The sequence below is a fragment of the Paramacrobiotus metropolitanus genome, unplaced genomic scaffold (assembly GCF_019649055.1).
Source record: "Paramacrobiotus metropolitanus isolate TYO unplaced genomic scaffold, Prichtersi_v1.0 Parri_scaffold0000037, whole genome shotgun sequence".
Taxonomy (NCBI): Eukaryota; Metazoa; Tardigrada; class Eutardigrada; order Parachela; family Macrobiotidae; genus Paramacrobiotus; species Paramacrobiotus metropolitanus.
Genome location: NW_026570257.1, coordinates 194,554 through 216,882, shown reverse-complemented (window position 1 = coordinate 216,882; position 22,329 = coordinate 194,554). Strand labels below are relative to the sequence as shown.

General features: G+C 43.5%; 2 protein-coding genes across 2 annotated transcripts; both read right to left on the bottom strand.

Annotated features, from left to right (window-relative positions):
• Window positions 1–47: 47 nt before the first annotated feature.
• Window positions 48–11,102, bottom strand: LOC129589812 (uncharacterized). The gene is made up of 14 exons (XM_055484692.1): window positions 10,944–11,102; window positions 6,970–7,205; window positions 6,722–6,851; window positions 5,597–5,903; window positions 5,165–5,332; window positions 4,833–5,070; window positions 4,364–4,625; window positions 3,246–4,111; window positions 3,037–3,141; window positions 1,852–1,951; window positions 1,455–1,790; window positions 1,230–1,263; window positions 604–732; window positions 48–384 (listed from the first exon to the last, which is right to left on the bottom strand). Exons 2-8 carry the CDS (start codon window positions 7,171–7,173, stop codon window positions 3,957–3,959), a joined length of 1,464 nt encoding a protein of 487 aa, XP_055340667.1. The 5' UTR covers window positions 7,174–7,205; window positions 10,944–11,102; the 3' UTR covers window positions 48–384; window positions 604–732; window positions 1,230–1,263; window positions 1,455–1,790; window positions 1,852–1,951; window positions 3,037–3,141; window positions 3,246–3,956.
• An 8,169-nt stretch (window positions 11,103–19,271) lies between these two features.
• Window positions 19,272–20,741, bottom strand: LOC129589875 (mitogen-activated protein kinase kinase kinase 3-like). Its single transcript, XM_055484773.1, has 2 exons — window positions 20,191–20,741; window positions 19,272–20,107 (listed from the first exon to the last, which is right to left on the bottom strand). Exons 1-2 carry the CDS (start codon window positions 20,528–20,530, stop codon window positions 19,383–19,385), a joined length of 1,065 nt encoding a protein of 354 aa, XP_055340748.1. The 5' UTR covers window positions 20,531–20,741; the 3' UTR covers window positions 19,272–19,382.
• Window positions 20,742–22,329: the final 1,588 nt, after the last annotated feature.

The following is a 22,329-nucleotide window of genomic DNA, read 5'->3' as shown; positions in this document are numbered from 1 at the left end:
AATTGCGCCTTTGAATTTGTGGTTATTGCAACTTGCTTGCAATCAAATTTTAATCAGTTGCACACATGCTACAATATAAGAATAATCCGAGCGAAGGCAATACAAGCAATCGAACGCAAACAAATGCAATACAATGTGGTACAAAAAAAAGCCGATTCTACTGGCACTTTTTTTTATCTTACAGTAAACTTATATTATTAATAATATTATACATGACCAATTTTTTGGTAGCATAGCGAACGAAAACGTAGCGTGAAAGATGAATTTATTAAATCCCTTGTCTTCGCTGCATGGTTGATTATGCGGTGGTCGATGGCCAGTACTTTGAATCTGGTGTCCGGTACTTTGAATCTGGTGGTCGATGGTCAGTACTTTGAACTTCGTCTACGGTAATTTCGATAGGATTTTGCTGTTTTTCTTTAATATTATGTGCAGTTATTGCACACCGACAATATTGTATGTACATTAATGTGCTCAATGTACTCTTGACAGTTATAATAATATAGTAAAAATAACCATTTTCACAGTCAGTTCAACTTTTGGAAGTGACATTTTTTCTTGGTCATAACGAGCAATACTGAATCAAAAATTGTTCTTGATTACCGCTGGATTTTGGCCGATTTTGTCAATGTCATGACTGTATTTGTAATTTGTCGTTAGCACAGTCGCTTGTATCTTCCGATGTAGTGATGGCAGTTTGGGCAGAAGTGGTTAGCGTCTCTGCATTTGTTCCTACGATACAAGAACACCACTCATTTTCTAAAAAGTTTTCTCAGTAAAATATGTATTTCTTTTTGTTTTTTCTCATAATTCGTGCCATTGTTGCGATGCCTGAGGCAGCTAACAATTGTAAGTGACAAAGATTTTACGACGGATAGAAGTACTGTACATATAGAAATCCCCCGGCACGATCGCGCGCCCATTATGACGACTGATTATTCTTTACTCTTCTATTACAGGGACCCAAGTACAAAGTTGATAACCTAACGACAAGACTATCTAATCGACAGGTTTAGTAAGTAGTGTACCATGGTACCGTGCCTGCACCGTGCCATGCCATACCCAAAAATTTGATTATAAATGAATGCAAATACCGCCACGACTGCGAAAGCAGGAATATATTGATTATAATATTTGAACCGACGAAAGACATACTGTTCTGTTTGTACTTCCTAATTTTGTGTTAACCGTTACTCATTATTTACCCTAGTATTACTACGCACACTTACCATACAAGCGTACAACAGCATCCAATCAGTATCGCTAAAAAAATAAAAATATGCTTTGCATCAGGGGGTATTCGATAGTTATTAAATAGTCAGTTCCTGTACACATACCCCACAGAGAAGTCATAAGTCATAACGATGGACAATCGACATATACCTAATTGATGTTAAAACAATGAAGCTGGGAAAAATACAAGTACAAAGATGCAAAATAATTGCCTAGATTACCTGGTATGATATGCAAAGTGTGTAATACTTTGACGGGTGTCACCGTAAGCACCAATCGAAGGAGCGATTGCGTTGGCAAATACTTTTAGCTGATGGCAAATTCTCCGTCAGTGGGAGGAAAAAAGGAACGCGGGAAGTTTGTGTTTCAACGTACAGTGCTCGGATTTTTGTTAAAGTATATTGTACTGTACTGACTGCAAAATGTGCCGTAGATACCGTAAGCACGAAGCGATTCTGCAGGTGTACTGAAGTTAGTTACAATTATCGGAATTACAGCGCAATAGATACTGTGCTCCATATTCTATCGATGTTACGTCATATGAAATGCATGTTTTCCTGTAAAGATAGCAATGACCCATCTATTACCGGTAACAAGATAAAAGACTCGAGTACGTACTCGTACATAGACCGTTGCAGTTTGCTTTGCGTCGGCTAAAAAGCACTCAAAAGCACACCACCGCAATCGAGGCGTCCCCCATAACCAGATGAATCGGGAACTGTAATAAGAAGAAGTAACCAGCAAATTGCAATAAGAAGTAATTTAACGGTTTATGGTTGCTTTAATGTCAGTCTAACTGGGTATTATTATAACATTTTATTTTCACCGTATCTATACTATAAATAATAGATATATAACCAGGGTATATAGGGTTAAACCTGGTAGCGCAGAAGTCGGGAATCTGCTGTATAAAAATTCAGTAATTTTCGGCACGTTTCACTCAAAGGCATCAAGTTGTAATTAAGGGCCCAAACGTATGGCACGGCCTACAGCCTAAACCGCTTAAAATTATTTAAAACCGATTGCACATTCTCTGTCTAGTTTTTCTTGCTCTTCATGCTCGTTATCGATTTGATGAGAAATTATGATTTTTGCATAAGTCAAATTATGAATATGAGTCAGCCTTATATAAGCCGCAGCAGCAATCGGAGTGAGTGCGGTTGTAGGGCGCAGACAGACTGTTCCATGCGCGCGGCCTGCCTGGCCTCTATGTCTACATGCCCGATTCAAACCACATTTCTACTACTTTACTCGACTCGGATGTTTTTTTTGGAATTCCGATAAACAAACTTGCAGATTCAGAATCAGCGTAAAATTCTACGAAGGCTTTGTGTCTATTAAAAGTTTGTAGCTTTTATGGATCGTCCGCAAATCCTTGCCATACGATTACAACTTGATGGCCGTTTCGGCCATTGTTTTTCTTTTGTCTTTCGAGAAATGTTAACGAGGTGTGACGGCAAAAAAAGTACGCCAGTCGCGCTACCAGGTAACCCTATATACCTTGATATAACAATACAACGTCATTTTTGCGATTAAGCAGTATTCAGTCTTGGAAGACAGATTACTTTTTTGTTTTGACAGATTTCTTTAATTTCTGCCGTATTTTAGGGCTTGGCTTCGCGGGATGTGTAGAAATTTATTTTTCTGCAGTGAATCTACTTTTGAAAATCGTTTTCAAGCGTTTTGCTAACTTCTTCTAACTATAGAAGCGCAGATCTTGTGGACCGGTAAATATATGCCGTTGCGTTATCGATAACAAATACTGTACACACAAAACTGTATTCATTACAGTTATACTCGTACCGATGCAGGAAATGCAGCTGTTTGCCATCGATCGGTCATAAAACACACCTTTGATCCGTTTATTTCAAGCCTATATTTGTCCGATTACTACGGGGTGCCAATAACCTGCCACGAAATTGGTCAAAAATGAGTATTCTTACGGTACAAAACTGTACTGGTGTCATAAAGTTTTGAGCTCCTTGAAACAGGAAACTGCTGCTGATGGATACCTGCTGATGGATCCTGCTGCTAATGGCTTCGATTTTGCGTGACTTTAGCCAGCTTCTCATAAGTAATTTCTTTGTCGGCTTCCAAGCTGTTTATGACGGCTGCTGTTTATTGCGGTTGTAGTGGCGTTACACTCACGTGCCTGTCACGGGGCGTGGCCATTTGAATAGGTGCCCAGTGGTTGCAAAAGCTTCCTCCTAGACGTCTGAACGATCTCGGATATCCTGGACACGCTGGTACTTTGGTGTTTAATTTCTGTCTAGCTTTGATTTCCACTACGATGTTTCTGGAATTTTTCTCCTGACTTAATTCAATATCATCGGCTCATGTGGATGAGCTGTGTTTAAACTTTAGACCAATTAATGTGCACAGCAACTGCGTACATCGACTTGTTGTCTCGTTTGCTGATTACTGTATATTCCTTGTGTCGATTGAGTTTCATTAAAAAAGAATGTCCGGGGAGACTCGTATCGTAATTACGATACGAGGCTCCCCGGTCACCCAGGTTATAACCTAGGTGACCGGAGACATGCTCAAGTGGCCGCTGTCGGTCGTGACCGGGGTCAAAAGCTTTAACTGTAAACTATACAGATACAGCATAAACAAAAAGCACTGCATGATAAAAAAAGGGCAGTCACCGCCATTTTCACGCAAAAATTCGCTACAGGGTATTCGGTAATGTGCCGTGCAGGTTTCGAGACCGCGCACAAGGGTCATTCAGTTCCCTGCGAGCACGTATCCGCAGTCAGTACTATACTGGAATTTGTTGTCGATTCAGCAGTTCCATCCGCAAAGGCAGGCTGTTGGCATACGGAACAGTTCCGAGAAAACATCGTCAGCCATATTGTCAGGCAAGCTTCATGTCCATCTAAAGCAATTTCAGTTACTGTGCAGGGTCATCAGAAAACAGAGAAGTGTAAAGCTAATTTTGATTAACTTTGCGAACAATCACATGCCACAGTAACGGTAAATTAAATCTCCGTAAAATATATTTACGAAATTTTAGATACCTAAGCGGAAACTTCACAAGTTCCATTTTTACTTCTGAACAAGGAAGATAAGCCAGATAATTAATGCTCTTAACCTCCAAAAAATGTACAAAAACATGTAGTCTCGTTACCGTGCGCGCAGGATAAGACAATCTTAAGATCGCCCTCAATAAAAGTCTGTTGGCACGACGGGCAAACATCATCGGTAGGTTCGGTGACTTCGACGCGAGGAAGCTGTTCCATTTCTTCGACGCTAAGTGGTATATCGTTGACTGTCTGGCGTTCTCGTTCTTGGGCTTCCTGCTCTTGTACAAGGAACTTACATAATCCATACAGACGCCGGCGCGCCGCCATAACTTCCGCGGTCTCTTCACCGGTTAAATTCTGTGGTATCTGTACGTTCGAAAACAAGGCGCAGGTCATAGCGTAATATCGAGGTAGATGTTGCATCATTTACATTTTTGCAATCTCGCATAATATCTGTATATGCAGGCAGGTCTTTCAGCGGTGGCAGGCCACGCGTAAGAGTAAAATTCCTTTCGTGAAGATGGCTATGCATTGCAACCGTTTGGCGCGTACTACGACTGTTCTTCTGCTTACCGAAAAGGTTCTTGGTGAAAATCGTCGCGAACCAGCTCGTTGTTGTCGGCGCAGCCGTATCTTGTTACAGGCACAGAACAGCAAAGCGAAGACAAGACCAGCAGATAGGATCACCGCAAAATAAATTGTAAGTGAATTCGCCGTTTGTGACGTGTATCCTGGATTCGAGGTACTATATGCCGGTAGTGGTTCGATTGTCGGAGATTCGCGACCGTCATCCGACCACGCGTTATTCGGCCTGTAACAATACTGTTAGCACCAATGTTTCCGACACTCATTTGAAAAGGCGGAAGAAGCGCTGATGATCTACTGATATGCCGGGAAACGCGTACCGTGGAGTCAATACGTTGATGCCGTAGTAAGCGGATGTTGTTTGAGCCGTCTCCAGAAATATTAATTTCCGGTGCCGTCGAAAAAACTCGCTCCATTCAGCAGACAGGTAGCTATTTTTTTTCATGGTCGGTATATTGGTTTTTAATCTCGCTAAGTTAAAATGGAACCTGCAAAATACAACCAAAATGTCGCACACGGTACAACATCTCTTTATTTGCGTACCAGCACTTCAAAGCGTCCATAGAACAAGCTGGAGTAAGTTAAGTGACCACCGTTATGGTTTTTACAACGGAACAAAGATGAATAACGTGATTTTCTTAAACAATAAAAAGTTTATGTAAGTATTTGTTTATCAATGCAGAACACGAAAATCTACAGAGGCTTCCACAATTAATCACATCTTGCTGGGCAGTTAATCCGATCACACATACCCGGTCGCAAAATCCTGACCTTGATGTGCATAGTGTTTTAAAATCATTCCCTGCTCATACGTAACGAAATGCACGGGGATCGTTATAAGTTTTGCCATTTTATCTGACACCGGAATGGGGTACGGTCGGATGTCGGTAGACGTTGTTGGCTTTTCGGGGTCGGAAAGACTGACCGAAGGCCGCTGCCGCTTAACGGGCAATCTCGGATATACGATGGCTGCAACGTAATCAAATTCTTGTGCTTTCAAGACTTTGGCATAAAAAACGTCACTGTCTGATTTGTTCCCGCTGCTTGCACTTCCCAGAACTACAAAATTAAGAAGTGCAATGTAGCCAAAGGCCCAAAAGATAATTTTCGCGTTTGCAATGACCGCAAAAACCGAATAATTACCGTTACCCTTGCAGTGGACATGAAAATTGTGTGACATACGGTCCGCGACCGACAATTTAACAGCCAAGATCAAATGACCAATATTTGCCCCAGTTAACAGGAAACGCGCAATTGCGCATAGACTCATGAACTCGAACACTTGCGCCGTGCACGTTTCAGACCACCGATATCTCAAAAGGATGCCAAAAAATCGACAAGATTTTTGATACCAAACAAGTTATCTTTTATGACACATAAGAGAAAATCGAGTCATTTTTAATTTGTCGTAGACATAACATACAATTTCTGCGTGAAAACTCGAAGCCACCGTGGCTTCAAATCTCATGCTGTGTCTACGAGAAACTTAGGGCCTCGATTTTCCTCTTAGATCGATCTCATGAAGAACTACCTATCTGCTTGGTATTAAAATTCTTGCCATTTTTTCTCTCCTTCGTTTGCGATATCGGTGCTGGTTTTTGTTGGGAAATGTGCAAGGTGTACGTGTTAATACAAAGGCCAATGGACAGCCCGGAAGTGGCGGTTTGAGTACAGATAGGTGCCTGGTGGCGCACGTTTTGTGATTACATAATTGTAACACAATTTTGACGTCCACTGTGCTTCTATAATTTCGTGCGGGAATTTACGTCGTCACAAAATAATAGCAACTGTAACTGTGTAAGTACGGTAGAAGTACTGTTATAACCAGGCGATTTTGGGCCATTTGATTCACGACCAGAACGTCTTTATTTTTTCACCGTTTTTTACTGGTCCACAGTCGGAGTCATCCATCAACAATATCATTTTAGGGGATTTCCTCCATTTTTCCCCTGTAGGCGCTTTTGATAGATTGCAAGCATCGTCAAAAACACCTGTCTTCAAGTAAACCTATAGTACAACGATAGTTTAATTTAAAAACGTTTGCTGTATACGCAATACATAAAAAAATACGCACACAATATCAAATGTTACATACAAATATTCACAGAATATAAACAAAATTTACCGAGCGATCAACCGGAAATTTCGCTTCAGGAATGGCCGGATAATCATTCCATAAGGTACAGACTGGTTTTCCGAATGTTTTCCCGTAATCCTTCTTATAAACCCGAATGATACCGGTGCCGAGATTAAATACAAGGCTGAGATATAACAAAAATAATTCCACACTGTAACGACCGATTCCATTCCGAAATAAGAATGGGTACATGGTTGTCTCTAATATTATCTTCTATACAGAATCTGTATGGAATCTGTATAGAATTATATGTATCTGTATTACAGATACATATAAATTTATTAAGACATGTGGCCCGAACTGTACCCACTACGTAAGCGAAGTGCAATGTATACAGAACGCGTAATACTCACTGAGTATTACTCAGTATAAAAGATTTTTATTCAGGCAATAGCCAATTAAACGTAACAAAAAGCCTGCGCCGAAAGACACTAATTAAAAAGTTTGAATTTACACATTGAAAAAACAACCAAAGTCATTACTGTCACATCCAACTTTCGGTCGCGCGTTTAATGTACCCAAGACAGCAGCCGCATTTCCTTTAACAACAGCGAGACTAAAACGTTGTCTAAGGAAAGCCGTAGATCGAGATTCCCCGGTCACATCGCGAATCTTCCTCCCGACAAAACGTATCATCTCAGCAAATTCCGAACCAAAAGTTCCAAGGGTTTCGACTGCGAGGGTGTAGAACAGATACCCCATATCCTCCAAAAATCCGTACTTCCCGCGCTTAAAGTCTTCCGCCAGCCGTGCCACGTTACCTGACTTCTTTGAGCTGGCTTTTACGTGCGAGGTAGCCACGGTGTCCCAGCAGGTGGCGTCCCACACTACCGCCTTTCCGTCACGCACGGGTATCAGTGTCATGCCGTCCGGTCGCTTGTTATCCTTGTCTGACAATCCCGATGGCTCATTCTGACAGGGAAAGCCCGCCGTTTCCCAGCTGCGTTTAGCAATGTTGTTCAGTTCGAGATGCCGGGACCATCGTCCTTTGCTACTGGAACATGACAGCCCGTGGTGGCCGTTAGTTTCACGTGGCTAGCACAATTGACACAGTCGTGCTCTTCAACCACAGGAAGTCCGAACCGTAATGCGACGCCAATTCTTACTTCATCGTCACGCAAGAATGTATGGAGACTTGGTGCAGGGAGAGCGTTGAGCCATGCCCCGGAATCACGATTCAAGGCGGCTAGCAGTACTGCTTTGTCCGTTTCATTGGTAGCGGCTAAACGCAGTGATGACACCACGTAATCGATTGCCGGACGGTCCCATGCAGTCTGAAACTTTCTGGCGCCGTCAATCGGAGGCTCACTTCTTGTTAGCGTTACCCATTGCTGAACGACAGGTGCTAGGTGCGCTTCGTTCGTTGACGGGTAGATGGAGGAGACCAGGCTGACCACTGAATACGCCGATGCCAGGAAGGCAGGAAAACTAGCGATTTAGTAGCGCGAAGTCCTAATCCACCGTCTCTTACTGGAAGCGTCATCTGGCTCCATTGCATATCGTTCACCCGAATGTTCAAAATGGATGACAAACCAGTGCGTATACACTCATCCATTTTTTCCATTAACGGCATATGTTCATAACATCTCGCGGTGCGAAATCCATACAGCAGTTTTGGTATAAACAGGCAGTTTTTCAGTAGGTATAGGCTAAAGTGAGCTGGAATGTTTTTCAGTCGACGCAGGAAATGATCCAACTGTTCGGTTTTGTTGACCAGGAACACTTCGCATGCTGCTGAAGTTAAAGGCGCGCCCAGCAGCATCAAGTCTTCCTCCTTCGCGACTAGCATTCCAGGAAATACGTCCAGGACTTTCCGAATGGCGTGTAGACGATCCGCAGTGAAACTTCCTGTGCTGTAGATTTCGCATTTTCCTAGGTTAAGCTCTAAGCCCATCTTGAAGCCGCGAGCAATAATGGTGCGTATTGCCGCGATAACTTTATCCGCCTGTCCAGCCAGCGTGACATCATCCAGGAAACCCACCGCAATGTCACAGTCCAGGTTTTCAAACAGCGGCAATGTACCAAGTCCGTAACCTAGTGGCCCGTATGGATCTCCTTGCTGTACACCGGTCTCCGATGACAACTGAGACGAACCGCAGGACAAATGTGAAGGATAACGGTACGACTGCCAGATGTACCGATAGCAGGCAGGAAAGTTTGCGTGTACAGCAGTGAGTAGAGTATCCCGACGGAGTGTGTTAAAAGCATTGCGGAAGTCCAGCTTAACGACGATTCTGGCTTCCGTGTGTGTCGTTTCGATGTAGCTGCGGACAACATGCACAGCGGCTTCGGCTCCTCCACGTATTCCAAATCCGAGCTGGGACGGCCTGAACATCGCAGCTGCTTCTTCAGAACAGCGGTTGCTAATAACTTTCGAAAACAAACGTCGCAAAGTTTCTCCCACGGCGATCGGCCGTATCCCGCCGTCTTTTTTGAGGAGCGGGATTAGATTTGCGCCAAAAAAGTAGGGCCGCACATCTTCAGGCAGGTTCTTTCTAAACACCATGGTAGCCAGGTCGGTTAGGGCTAAGCACAGCTCGCTCTGTGTGTCATCTTTGCGTACGAGGAGGTCCTTCAAGTGCTGAGGACGTAGGCCAAACACACCTCCAGCGGAACCGGACGGGAAGCTGAAAACTGCGGCCATCAGCTCGGCTGGAGTGACTGCGGGCGGTGTTGTGCTGTCATCTGGGTCCGCAGGGAACTGGCAGTCATCAGGTGCTGGGGGATGTTTGTCGCGCAACGATTCAATAGTACGAGGGTTTATTTCCGCGAGTTTATCATCGCCTAGTAGAATCCTGATTGCCCCCTTCACGTTTCCATCCTGAAGCGTAGAAGCAATTTGAGCCCGTAATCTGTCAGGTGGCAGCTCATCGTGTCTGGGTTGGTCACGGCGAGGAACAGCGTGGCGCTTCGCTATTGACAGGTCTGCAAGGTTTTTCCGGATGTGAGCTGCGAGAGATTCCCTGCGCAAGCTTTTCGTCGGAGGGAGTGACAAGGCCGTGGGTGCGAAAAGCAGCAGGTCGATCCAGCTCTCCGATGAGTTAGTGCGGATGCATTTTCTGATGATTTCCGTCAACACCCTGGCACACTGCCGTCTTACAGCTTTCGGAACTCTTTTCGGGATGTGGAAACGATCACCCTCCACAAACAACTGCAGCGGGTGTTTGAGAGGTTGTCCTGGGGGTGGAGGTGGAAGCTGGGCAGAGGAGGAACCCGAGGCATGTTTGCGGGAACATGCCCGTGTGTGAGCAGCGAATCCAGCTCCCTGCGTGAAACACACTCGACAGTGCGGGCAAGGCTGATCGCGAACCATATTACACGTGCAACAGGAAAAAGACCCACCTAATGCGTCCGCGAGAGAGCAAGATGCCCAAGAAGATTAGGTTGCCGCGAGCAGCTCCCCGTTCCGTGGCACTTTCCCCTTCCGTGGTACGGTGCCAAGGTTAAATCTTCTGGAGCCACCCTTCCAGCCAAAGGATAACACCCCCAAGGCGCGCAGGGAAATTTAGCGCAAAATTCCACCCATCCAGGAATCAATCATCAGGACTTACTTAGGTGATCAGCCAAACATTGTCATCGATACACATCATCGATACATCGATCAATATTGCTTATGGGTGTAAACTGTTTCGGTTTCGAATTCATGTGGAATTGTTAAGCCAGTACCGTGTGCAACACTGTTAATCTAGTACGTTGGTGATCGCTTTGCTAAACCGCACAGCAAAAAGGATCGGGTTGCGAGAGGTTTCGAAGTGTGCAGTATGGAAACCGAACCTACTCAGTATTAAGTCAGTAATAAACTTCTACTGGGTATTACGCGTGATACCCAGAAATAAAAAATTGCCCATTAAAAGCGTCACAATCACAGTGAAGTAGACCCATCGGCAGTTTTTGGGCAGTTGCGACACGGCGCTCGCTCATTTAACCGATACTTAAGAAACGGATTATGTACAGTACTATACCAATTTCCGGTGCGCCTAATGCCGCAGCACGTACACCCTATTCAGATCTGTGATTGTTATAGCGACATATATCTGGTAGTCTCGTATCTGTGTAGTGTGTACACAATAAACATGGTTTATATACATCCGCTGTGGGGAAGTAGAAATTCAAGCGGCCAGGTAGTGTATCTGTAGAGAGACGGCTTTCTGGCTGTGAAGTAAATATTTTATACAGATTCTTCGCTTGCAGTTTCTCTAATGTACAGAAGAACGGCATCTGCAGACGCAGCGGCAGTGTAAACATTTGCCGTTGCGCCAGTGATAACGGAAGCACGAATACCGACAAACACGTGATTCACTGCTTTGGTCAAACACACACCTTTGGTCCTTTCCTTCCAAGTCCCTGTTATGGCCGACAACAAAATTATGCCACTGCAGTCTGTTGCACTGACTAAACGTTAATTATTACGGTGTAAAACGATAGCTAAAGATATGCTTAGAACTGAGTGAGGACTGCAACGGATGCTTCGGTTAATAAAATCTGTGATAACTTGACCATCTTTTCTTTCCATGACTGTATGCCGACAGCTTCTTAGCGGAAGTTAGCATTAGCAGTATGCAGCCGCTGCATGTTGTAGCCGCACTAACGTGCCTATGTCACGTGACGGCGGCGCAGTTTATACAGGAGCCCAAAACTCCGGAAGGCCGCATCCTTTTGGACGTCGTAACAATCACGGATATCCTAAATTCGCTGATTTATCACGATGATGTACCTGCGGAATCTCTCCAAAAGCCACAGCAGACACCAGTGACTGGCCAAAATCTGCCCGATCATCTAATGGAGGAACTTGGTGACTTCCAAGTAAATAATACTCACGAAACTCGCCTCAATCCCCGTTACTTTAGATATCGGCAGAAGACCGAGAACGACCCTGACCGCCAGAAGATCGTGAAGCACGAGCCAGATGATCCAACTTACTGGTTCCGGCAAAAAGTGCGTAAAGTCTTAGCAGAAAGGGAACAACTGCGAAACCAAGCCGCTTCGTTGGCGGCCAACTACCATCCACCGCTCGACACAGACTATGTCGATGAATCAGTGGACGCGCAAAAGACCAAACACCAGGATGTGGAAATTATACCAGCAGACAAACCTCGGCTCGCAGATCTAGTTCTCTTCAGTTTTGCAAAACCTAAACTTCCGAATTCTGTCGCTATTGCGCAAGAAGACGATATCGTTGCTTACCAGCCAAAAACTGAGGATGTGGACTTCCGGCCAAAAGCTCAGGATGTGGACTACCGGCCAAAAACCGAGGATGTGGAATACCAGCTAAAAACGCAGGATGTGGATAATTTAGTGCAGGCCCACTACCACCGACAAAATTTAGCTCCCGCTCAGAATGCGCTTCCGCGGTCCAGTGTGTGGCATTCTGCCCCAGCAATTCCGCAGGTTTTCACGGGGCCGAGGTATTCCCCGCCAGATCGCTCTGTACCATGTCCACTTCTTAGACCGTCTGGGCGGGGGAGTGTGCGTGGACGGAGCCGTGGTTAAACAGGACCCCATCAGATGTAAAGCCATGTATGTTGATTTTGTTCCTTCCATTCTAATTTATGCTAACTGTCTTATGGTCCGGAAGAAATCTTTCTATGCAACATATATTTTGACGATCGAAGAGATCTAGATTACATTCGGATCCGGCTTCCCGTTAATCTTTTTAGGAGCAAACCAAAAACAAAACTGACTGCTCACGTTATCGGATCCATCATTCAGCATGCCTGGAAACTCAGCTGAAATACTTTATCAGTTATTTTCCCCGTGTCTGTATTTTTTGTGATGATCCTAGGAGGTGCTCTTTTTCGTCTTAAATTAATTTTTATTTCTGAAAACGGTGGCAAAATGCAGTCTATAGGAGATTCTATAAGGGGGTGACATGAGTTGATGAAGTACGGTACAAGTATCATTTGTTTGATTAAAGATCATGCAGATGCCGCTTAAGTTCTTCGTAAAAGCTGCACCTTTGACCATCCAATATTAACATTAACCTGTGTGTTTCCTGTATAAACACAGTAACCATTTGTTCCGTTTGTTGTTAACACCAAGTTACCAACCCCCGTACCGATCGCAGAACTGTTATCGGTTGCAACTTGCAACAGAGGATCAGGCAACTGTACAATGCTAAGTCTTCATATCACAAACATACAGTAGTGCTGCTTGCTTGCTACTGCCCATATTAGTGATATTATCGTGATACAGCAACCGGGCATAGTTTTGCTTGAGCTTTACTTAAGTCTGTGGCAACAGACCAGCATTTGCCTAAAGCTGTGTTCAACCCAGCCCACACTGTTAAATACTAACGAAGACTGCAAACTAAAGCATCGATTTTCTTATTAAAAATGGAAGCAATTCCTATCGCATCCGAATTACATGGGAAAACCTGCCGATATGAAATTGCAGTGGGCGGACATATCGGGCAGGGTTCGTTTGGGCATGTTTACACGGCGACAATCACGGACTATGGAAACTACGTCGGTGCGCCGACTGTGGCTGTCAAGGTAGTTCATATCAAAAAGAATTTATTCAGGACTGCAATAACCAGGCAAAACCTACGCAGCCGCTATCGGACACTACTGAACATCCACCATGACCACATTGCCGCTTACCATCAGATTACCGTTGACTTCACAACAATTGGTCCAGACTATACGGTGCATCTGCTGATGGACTATTACACCAGTTAAGTGTACATTGCGCAATATTCATTCCCTTGAAAAATGCAAACAGCACTAGAATGACTTTTATTAGATTTTTTTGCAATTCTTAGCGAAGGTTATCGATTTGGTACTGGTAGTGCACATCAATGCGACCTTACTTAAAGCTGACACACAGTTTTCACACATAAACACAAAAGCGATATACAGTTTATACTCTGTACAAGATTCTTTTTTATGCATAATGTTTACCTTTGCACTAGGTGGAGACCTGGCTGGCCGTCTAACGATGTTCCAAAAACAGAACAAGCTGCGGCACAATACACCAAATACTGATGCGTCGTCGTGGATATGACTGGATGTGGAAACCGCCGCCAGATACATGCTGCAGATAGCGGAAGGACTAGGTTTTCTCCATCGAAAGAGCATCGTCCATGGAGACCTTAAGCCCGGAAATATATTTATCCGGATCGTGCAAAGCAACGATGTGGTTCGGGAAGTGCTGGTAATCGGTGATCTGGATGATTTTATTCAAATTCAGCACAGTATCAGTTGCACCAAAGACATCACGCTTACCCACACGCGAGGTACATTTCGATACATGTCGCCGGAAATGTGCGGGAAGTACTTGCGGGATCCCACAACCAAACTGGGAATGAAGACGGATATCTGGAGTTTCGGATGCATTATGCTGGAAATGGTTAACTGCATGATCGATCGGGATGAACTGTGGTTGCGAAACATCGATACTGGCGATAAAAAGAGGGGTGACGATGTAGACGCTGATAGTTTTATTCTGATGGTAGCGGCGGGTTATATCCCGCTAGTGCCAAAGCGCGCTCCCGCCGGCATTGCCGCGTCGATTCGCCGCTGCTTGCGTTACCAGAGCGACAAGCGAGCGGCTGCTGAGGAGCTTCTTCCACTGCTGCGCCATCCCCGTATTGCTCCTAAAGCGGAAGAACAGGTTGAATTCACTGAAACGAGTCGGGAATTTCGTGCACCTACAACAGGAAGGTGGCGGCTCCCGCTGTTATATACCGTGGGTTGTTTGGTTATGGTTTTGTTGGTAGTTTTGTGGGCGGTTTGGACCAGATAGGGTCGATGATGTGTGGAAGTCGTCAACATGCAATAAACCTGCTGTTCATTGGAGGTGGTAAAGTTTGATAATGTAGCCATGATGCCATTATACTCGCACGACACTTAAAGGAAGTGCCCCGGTAATTCGCCACAATTTGTATTATAGGTGTGCGTGTGTAGCCGGCAGGAAGGTTGACGGGTTGATGGTTGAGGCTCAATGAAGGTCATCAACCTTTCTCTAAAGGTCATCAACCTTTCTCATCAACCTTTTCTAAAGGTCATCAACCTTTCTCGTCAACCTTTTCTAAAGGTCATCAGCCTTTGTGATCAACCTTTTCTAAAGGTCATCCACCTTTCTGCAGAAGCTTTCACCTTTTTGCCGGTTATCCTAATAGCTGCCCAACATATTTATCTTTCTGCTCATTGTTTATCTGTCTAATCTCTCTTAGCATTAACTTTTTGTTTCTTGACATTTTTTTCTCGGCATCCATTGATTTAAAAACTGCATTCGGAAACATTACGGCCATATGAAATCACTTTGATCCCTATGATTATGCGCTCAGAGTAGCCGAAACCTTACTGCAGGGACTGTCCTTTGCTTAATGCTCGGTTACAATTACTGGAAAAATTACCCGAATTAGGTATTACACATAGGAGCACAACACTTCAAACTTAAGACGAAAGGCGCAGATGTCTTTCTTTGGTTGTCACGTTCGCGCCATTTGTGCACTTTATCTGTAACTATTTTCCGACCTTTATGCTTTAGGACAAGAACATTATGAACAGCACCGCGTTTTGCATTCAAATAGCGTCATTGCAACTCCTGGTTTTAGTGAGGGTTATGATGGTAGTCCACCTGTCTGTCGAAAGTCATAATCCCTTTTTTAAAGATCATTAACAACTCAGTATAATCATCAACCTTTCTCCAAAGGCCATCAACCTTTTCGCAAAGGTCATCAACCTATCCGTTAAGGTCGTCAACCTTTCTGTAAAGGTCATCAACCTTTTCGAAAAGGTCATCCACCTTTCTACCGGCGGTGTCCTTGATATTATTGTGCTCATTAATTAAAATTTTGAGTTAAGGATGAGGAGATTTCCAACCGATTAATCGTAAAATGACGCACATTGTGAAATTTTTACACCGCACACAGAAATCAACGAAAAAATGACAAGATCTTCTTCCATACCTAACTTTCTGCAGGACAGTTGGCGAGTCCTGTGACTACTTTTTGCGCATTACGTGTCAGTATTAGACCTACTTACGCAATCGAACACGTGGACTTAGTGCGATGAAAAATACAGTCACTAGGTTCCGTAAAATTAAGGCTTAAGAACACCGTGCCTTCAAAGCAGATCAGCGGATACAGCTAGTGGAAAGATGTTGACCTTTCGAGAAAGGTTGACGGAAAGGTTGATAACCTTTAGAGAAAGGTTGATGACCTTTGGAGAAAGGTTGATGACCTTTGGAGAAAGGTTGATGATCTTCAGAGAAAGGTTGATGACCTTTACAGAATGGTTGATGACTTTTATTAAACATCCGTAACCGGCAAGAAGAAGGGCTGTAGGACGGTGGAAGTACAATGAAATCGCATCCACCAATCTGCCGGAGCGCGTCCATCCTTCTGCCAAATCAGTGTCGGCTTTAATTATCCAACAATGCCGCCATTATGTGCATTCAGACCCCTTGTGAGATCAGACCATGCCGTCACTGCTCTGGCAGAAAGGCGGACGCAGATATGTCTTACTGTCTATCGCTCAATTTATACAGTTTATACGCCATCTTGGTCGTGCTTTCATATCCCAGTGAACTATATATTTCGTAAATTTAAATTGAAAGTTATCCATCGACAGGCGCGAGAAGCAAATTATTTACTAGAAGCAAATTAGTCAGTATAAAATGTACAGGTAGAGCGGTAGACATATCTTCGTCCACCTTTAAGCCGAGCAGTGGCGGCATGCATTGATCGCACAATGGGTCTAAATGCTCACAATGGCGTCCATGTTGGATCAGTTTAAAGCGACAATGATTTGGCAGAAAAGTGGACATGATTCTTCCTGGCTCCTGCAGGAAGGTGGATGCGATTTCATTCATCATCCACCATCCCTCTTACTTGCGTTTTGGCAGGTTCTTGGCTGGGCTTAGAGTTGTTGCTTTATTGCGTGCCCTGCCTGTGCTGTGCCGACTCAGCATGGAAATTTGCCGTATAGAAAGGTTGATGACCTTTCGAGAAAGGTTGACGGAAAGGTTGATGGAAAGGTTGATGACCTTCATTGAACATCAACCATCAACCCGTCAACCTTCCTGCCGGCTACATGCGTGCACTAGCACTTCTGTTTTCAGGGCCACCAAACACGTTTCTGTATTGCTATTTCAGGCTCTGCAGTCGGAAGATTTGTATACACTGGCGTAGAACCGTTGTGCGCGTCGGCGCGAAACACCCGGTTGTTAATTTATGGGTGCAACAAAATTCCAAAAAGTGTAAGCACAAGCAGGTGTAACAAAGTTACAAACGTCTCGATATGGACCGGTCTTCTTTTGCATACGAGCGCTCATAGCTATGGAGAGCGTTCTCACACTGAACAAGAGGTCCAACATTCCTTCGAAATTAAAAATTAATTTCTAGATTTTTCAAATTTATTTAGAAATTTGAAAAAGCTGCAGGAACTTCGGTGTTTGGGAGCTCGCAAATGCGAAAGTTCTCGTGCATGTACACGTATTACCATGATTCAAGTCACTTCGCTCAATGATCTCAAAGGCTACGAGACTACAGTAGTTGCTTATTGTGACTGGTGTTTAGTGCGGTTTACTTACGGGACGAAAGCGACAAGACATGGATGATTTATTCCCAATGAGTTCTTCTCCCTCACTCACTCGACAGTGATTCTAATACAGATTATGGAACATGAAAGAATATACCTCCACCGGTTTGGACCCTGTCACTTCGAGTACTGTGAAACTCTTAGTAAATCAGGTTACAAGTCCCTGTTGTTCTGTCGTATTCGAAAGTCTCTACTCTTGACGTATAAACTGGTCTTTAATGTTGTTCCTTATGGTGAAAAGTTTTTTACATTACGCGAAAACCATGGTACTGCTTTCGACTCTGTTGCAGGTAGAACGCGTCAGATGACCTCGCTGGACGATCATCCCTATGCAGTGGAACCCGTTGGAACGGTGTCTTCGGATGGACGACAACTCCTAAGCGAACGGAGTTTTGCCTTCCTCATGGCGAGTCTGTGGAACGAGATTCAGCTCCCGAAGGAATCATATTTAAACATTAGCCGCTTTGAATCCTCTCTCCTTGCTGTTAAATGGACTGACTTGAAATGGACAAAACGTTTCATTCATAAGGATCATTACTCTTTACTGTAAATATTTGTTTATTTTTGCGGTTTTCTTTGCGTAGAGCTTTCGCTACTGCGAAAGCTTTTTCTGTTATGAGTAGTCTACGACCTCGTGCAGGTTACACCTGATCGTCGCAGACATTAAGCCCATTAAACAAACAAACAAACAAACCATACATGCATTCATACAGAGCCAAATTGAAACAAATTGAAATTGAAACACCGGCAGCCAAATTGAAACAACTTTTCAAAATTTTTTTCGCAGTGTACTGCAAACATTTTTTTCTCAAACTTTTTTATCTGAATGCCCGAACAATCAGGTATGTCTTAAACGCCATTAAGCGAATCTGCTATGAATCTTTGATGAAGAAGAATTTCAAACGTAAGTCTGGCACTGCGGGAGCACCTTACCAGTCCGCAAAATCCGAAGCGCACTTTGTTCACAAAATAATTTTTAAAAATTCTCGTTCATTCCGGGATCGAATGAAAATAGGTTAAACGAATTCAGCATTCATTTCTGTGGGGGAATGTGCTTGTTGTTACCCGGATCTCACCCATCGGTGCATTTTGCTGGTCTTGTTAGCTTGGGCAGTGTCCAGTCCGAGGGGGACCTTCTCGTCTCGCTCTAAGCTGAACTCGAGAAATGTTTTCTGCGGACGGAAACTTTGAAATATGGTTTATGTGACACTCAGCTTTCATTTTCATCATGGAAGGGACAATTCGCATGGCAGCAGGTTCTGAAATTAAAATTTTCGCTGCGAACATGAACCCTGCACCTTTGTAAGCTTTTTTTAGCGTTTTTCAGTTTTGTTTTTCGGCATCTCAAATCAGGGGACAGGTTTTTTATATGGAGAACCACATTTTTTTCTGTTGCTATGGTTAAGAGTAATAATATGAAAACAACTATGATTAGAGAATTTCGTTCGTCTAGCCGAAATTGCCCATAGACTTTTTTTTCAACTGGTCAAGCCTAAAAATCGTTGACATTTTCTGGAACCTGATTATTCGAGCAATGGCAAATAACTTTTCCAGGAAATTAGCATCATTCAAGAGCAAATACATGGTAGGAAAAAATGGTGGTAAATATTGCCAAATAATTTCAAAAACAAAATTATTGAGAATTTTTGAATGAGCTGTTTCAATTTGGCTGCCGCACCCTCTGTAGGCTGTTTCCTTTATCCATCTCCGCTAACTTTCCATATACTACTAACAATTCCAGCGCATTTGTAAGAGTTATGTACTGCTGTTTTGTTCCATAATCGTATACTTTACTTATGCAAACCGACACGACGATGATTCATGGTCCATTTGACCTTGGCTACTCTAGAAAACATTTCAGACTAAGGAACATTTACAGCTGTCTGATGTTGCAGACTGCATTTTATGTAGAACGTCTGGATCGTGCAGCATTTCCATTACTTCCGCAGCTCTGGGTCTTTGTTCACTGGGGAAGGACAGACATCGGCAAATGCAATCAGCAAACGCAGCCGGCGTCTCTTTCGGCACAATGGGAACATAACCAGCGCAAACCAGTAGCGCGTAGCTATAGTCTTCCACATTGTCGCCTCGTTTTTTATCGGCTGATGATTTCACATTACGCAACCATAATTGGTCGATGCCTAGAATGCAGTTGACCATTTCTAGCATAATGCAGCCCAAACTCCAGATATCTACTTTGCGGCCCGGACTGACGGTAGGAGTTTGTGACATCTTCCAGTGCATTTCCGGTGACATGTAGCGTAAAGTGCCGCATGTGTGGGTCGTACTAACGTCTTTGGAGCATGTCGTGTTATTCTGCATCTGTATGAAATCGTCCAGATCACCGATTACCAGTTGTTCCTGAATTCCCGCTTCATCCCGCACAACCCGTATCAGTACATTGCCTGGCTTGAGATCCCCATGAATAATGCAGTTTCTATGGAGGCATTGCAGTCCTTCGGCTATTTGCTGTGCATAACAAACAGCTGTTCGCAGATCAAGGGTTATCCGCGCCGGCAGATTGCTGCGCGCATTTGTCCGCGTAGCTTTCACTTTCTGCAAACGCCCAGCCAGATCTCCGCCTAAAACCAAATTTCTTTGATAAGTGATCAGTTTTCGAAGGGATTTATTGTCAACCACGTTCGCTGTCAAGATGCGTGCTTACCGGAGCAGTTTTCCATCAGTAAATGTACAGTGAAACTAGTCGGTGATGTTGTCGAGTCGATGGTAATTTGATGATACACAACAAGGCAGTGGTGCTTAATTTCCAGTAGTCTTTGAAATCGTTTGCGCATTTTCTCCCGGGCAGATTCGTCAGATAGGACCTCCTCGTTCTTGAAGTGAACCACCTTGAGAGCGATGAAATCTGCATTCAGAGAATTCCCCGGTTCGATAAGTTTTGCTTTATAAATTTGGCCAAAGGCGCCCTTTGCGATCAGGTGAAGGCCTTCATAATTCCAGTTTTGTCCATACCTTTCACCTTGAATCGGTAGCAATTTCGTCATTTTTGTTGTGGATGGGCAACATGAGTAATGTACAATTCACTCCACTAAAAAAGTATGGCGATAACCAGATTATTAGAAATGTTGTTTAAGGACGTTACGCTACGTTGAAAGCTTTATTGTAATCTTCATTTCTCAAATCTAGCGCAGTTTTACACTGTTAGGCGAATATTAATAGACTTTTAAACAAGCACGGACTGCAGATTCGCGCGGCGTTGCATGGTTAACCGACTAACAGCGGCATGCATTTTAAACCTGTTCACAGGTTACACGTTTAATGTAAACACCTTTATCTGTGTGGATGCGCACTGTGTTGACAAAAGCATCAAATCGCCGGCCGTAAAATCAACACTGGCTTTGGAAGAATAAAAGGATGTTCTTAAGAAATTTTAGCTCCAAATGCTTATTCAGCGCTTAAAGGGAGGAGCTCCGAGGGAGTATCCGTTTTAATATTCATTGTGAGTTTCTTGTAACGCAATTAAGTACTCACGAATCTTCAAAGGCCAGCCAAAGCTCAAAGAACCTAGTGACTAACAATTCGATAATTAAATACGTTTATCACGTATTTGTAGTAACACGTGGCATGTTAATGAATAATAACGTTTTGATTTTTTTTGTGTTTTACGTTTTTGATGGATGATGGTGTGTTACGTGCAAAAATAATTTGATCCATTTCAAGCGTTTACCTGTAAGAGGAATTTTTAAGACGATTGGAAGTAAAAAAAAATTTCACTGAGTTGCCGTAAACTTTTATGGAAAATGACGGCTTAATTTATCGGCTGATTAATTTGCTCAGGTCATTAGTAGATCGTCGGTTCGGCACAGCTCAACAATTTCATTAGTAGATCGTCGGTTCGGCACAGCTCAACAATTATGATAGCGTTGCTCTAGAACGGTGTTTAACAATAAAATAAACCATCAGATACGAGTACTCGTACTCGCTGAATATCGTAGTGATGGTCTGATGGATAAATCGTTTGGAGATATTGTGTGATGATTGTCAAGACAGCGTAATTCAATTACGCGTAAAACCGAGTATAGGTTTTGTAATTGTGGTAATTACAAAATCTTTACTCAGTTTACTGTTGAGTAGCCAATCACATGGCCGTGGATATGAAAACAGATTTTCTTGACTTGATGGAGAGTTAGTGACAAAGTAATCGACAGCTGAGATAAGTGATGAGTCGTTCCGGCACTTTTGACAGGCTATTAACCTGTGCTGTTTGGGTAACAGTTTGTAAATGTCTAATTAACCGTAATTAACAGTATGCCATTACAGTATAAACAGCTGACGTGATTGATATTAACTGTCTTGAGTAGGCGAATAACCTGACGCTTGACTATCAGTGCAGCTCTAGCAAATACAGTAATTTGGTTAGCAATGTTTTGATATCGCGTAAATGAAAGGAGTAAGCGTCTCCGTGCTGACTCTAGCTACTGGATTTGTGCAGGAAAACAATTTAAGGAACGCTACAAAAAATCAGCCAGTTTGTTCACATTCTGGATTGCATAAACTGTGGCAAACACCATGCAAATCCAAATCGCTCTAAACGTTAACACTAGCAGCAGGGAACAATTTTTGAACTTAAAGCTCTGCGCCTACGATACGATACGAAACCATCCCTAATCATAAGTACAAAAAAATTACTGTTTTAAGGTCATCGAATTGTGCGGTGTTCCAGGGAGTAATGATAACAGCATGGTACTGGCTTGGCAGTGAACCGTCCAATGACTCATTTTTAAAAGCAAACATACAGTGTTTACAACACGTCTGACTGAATACGGATTTAGTGAACTTGGTT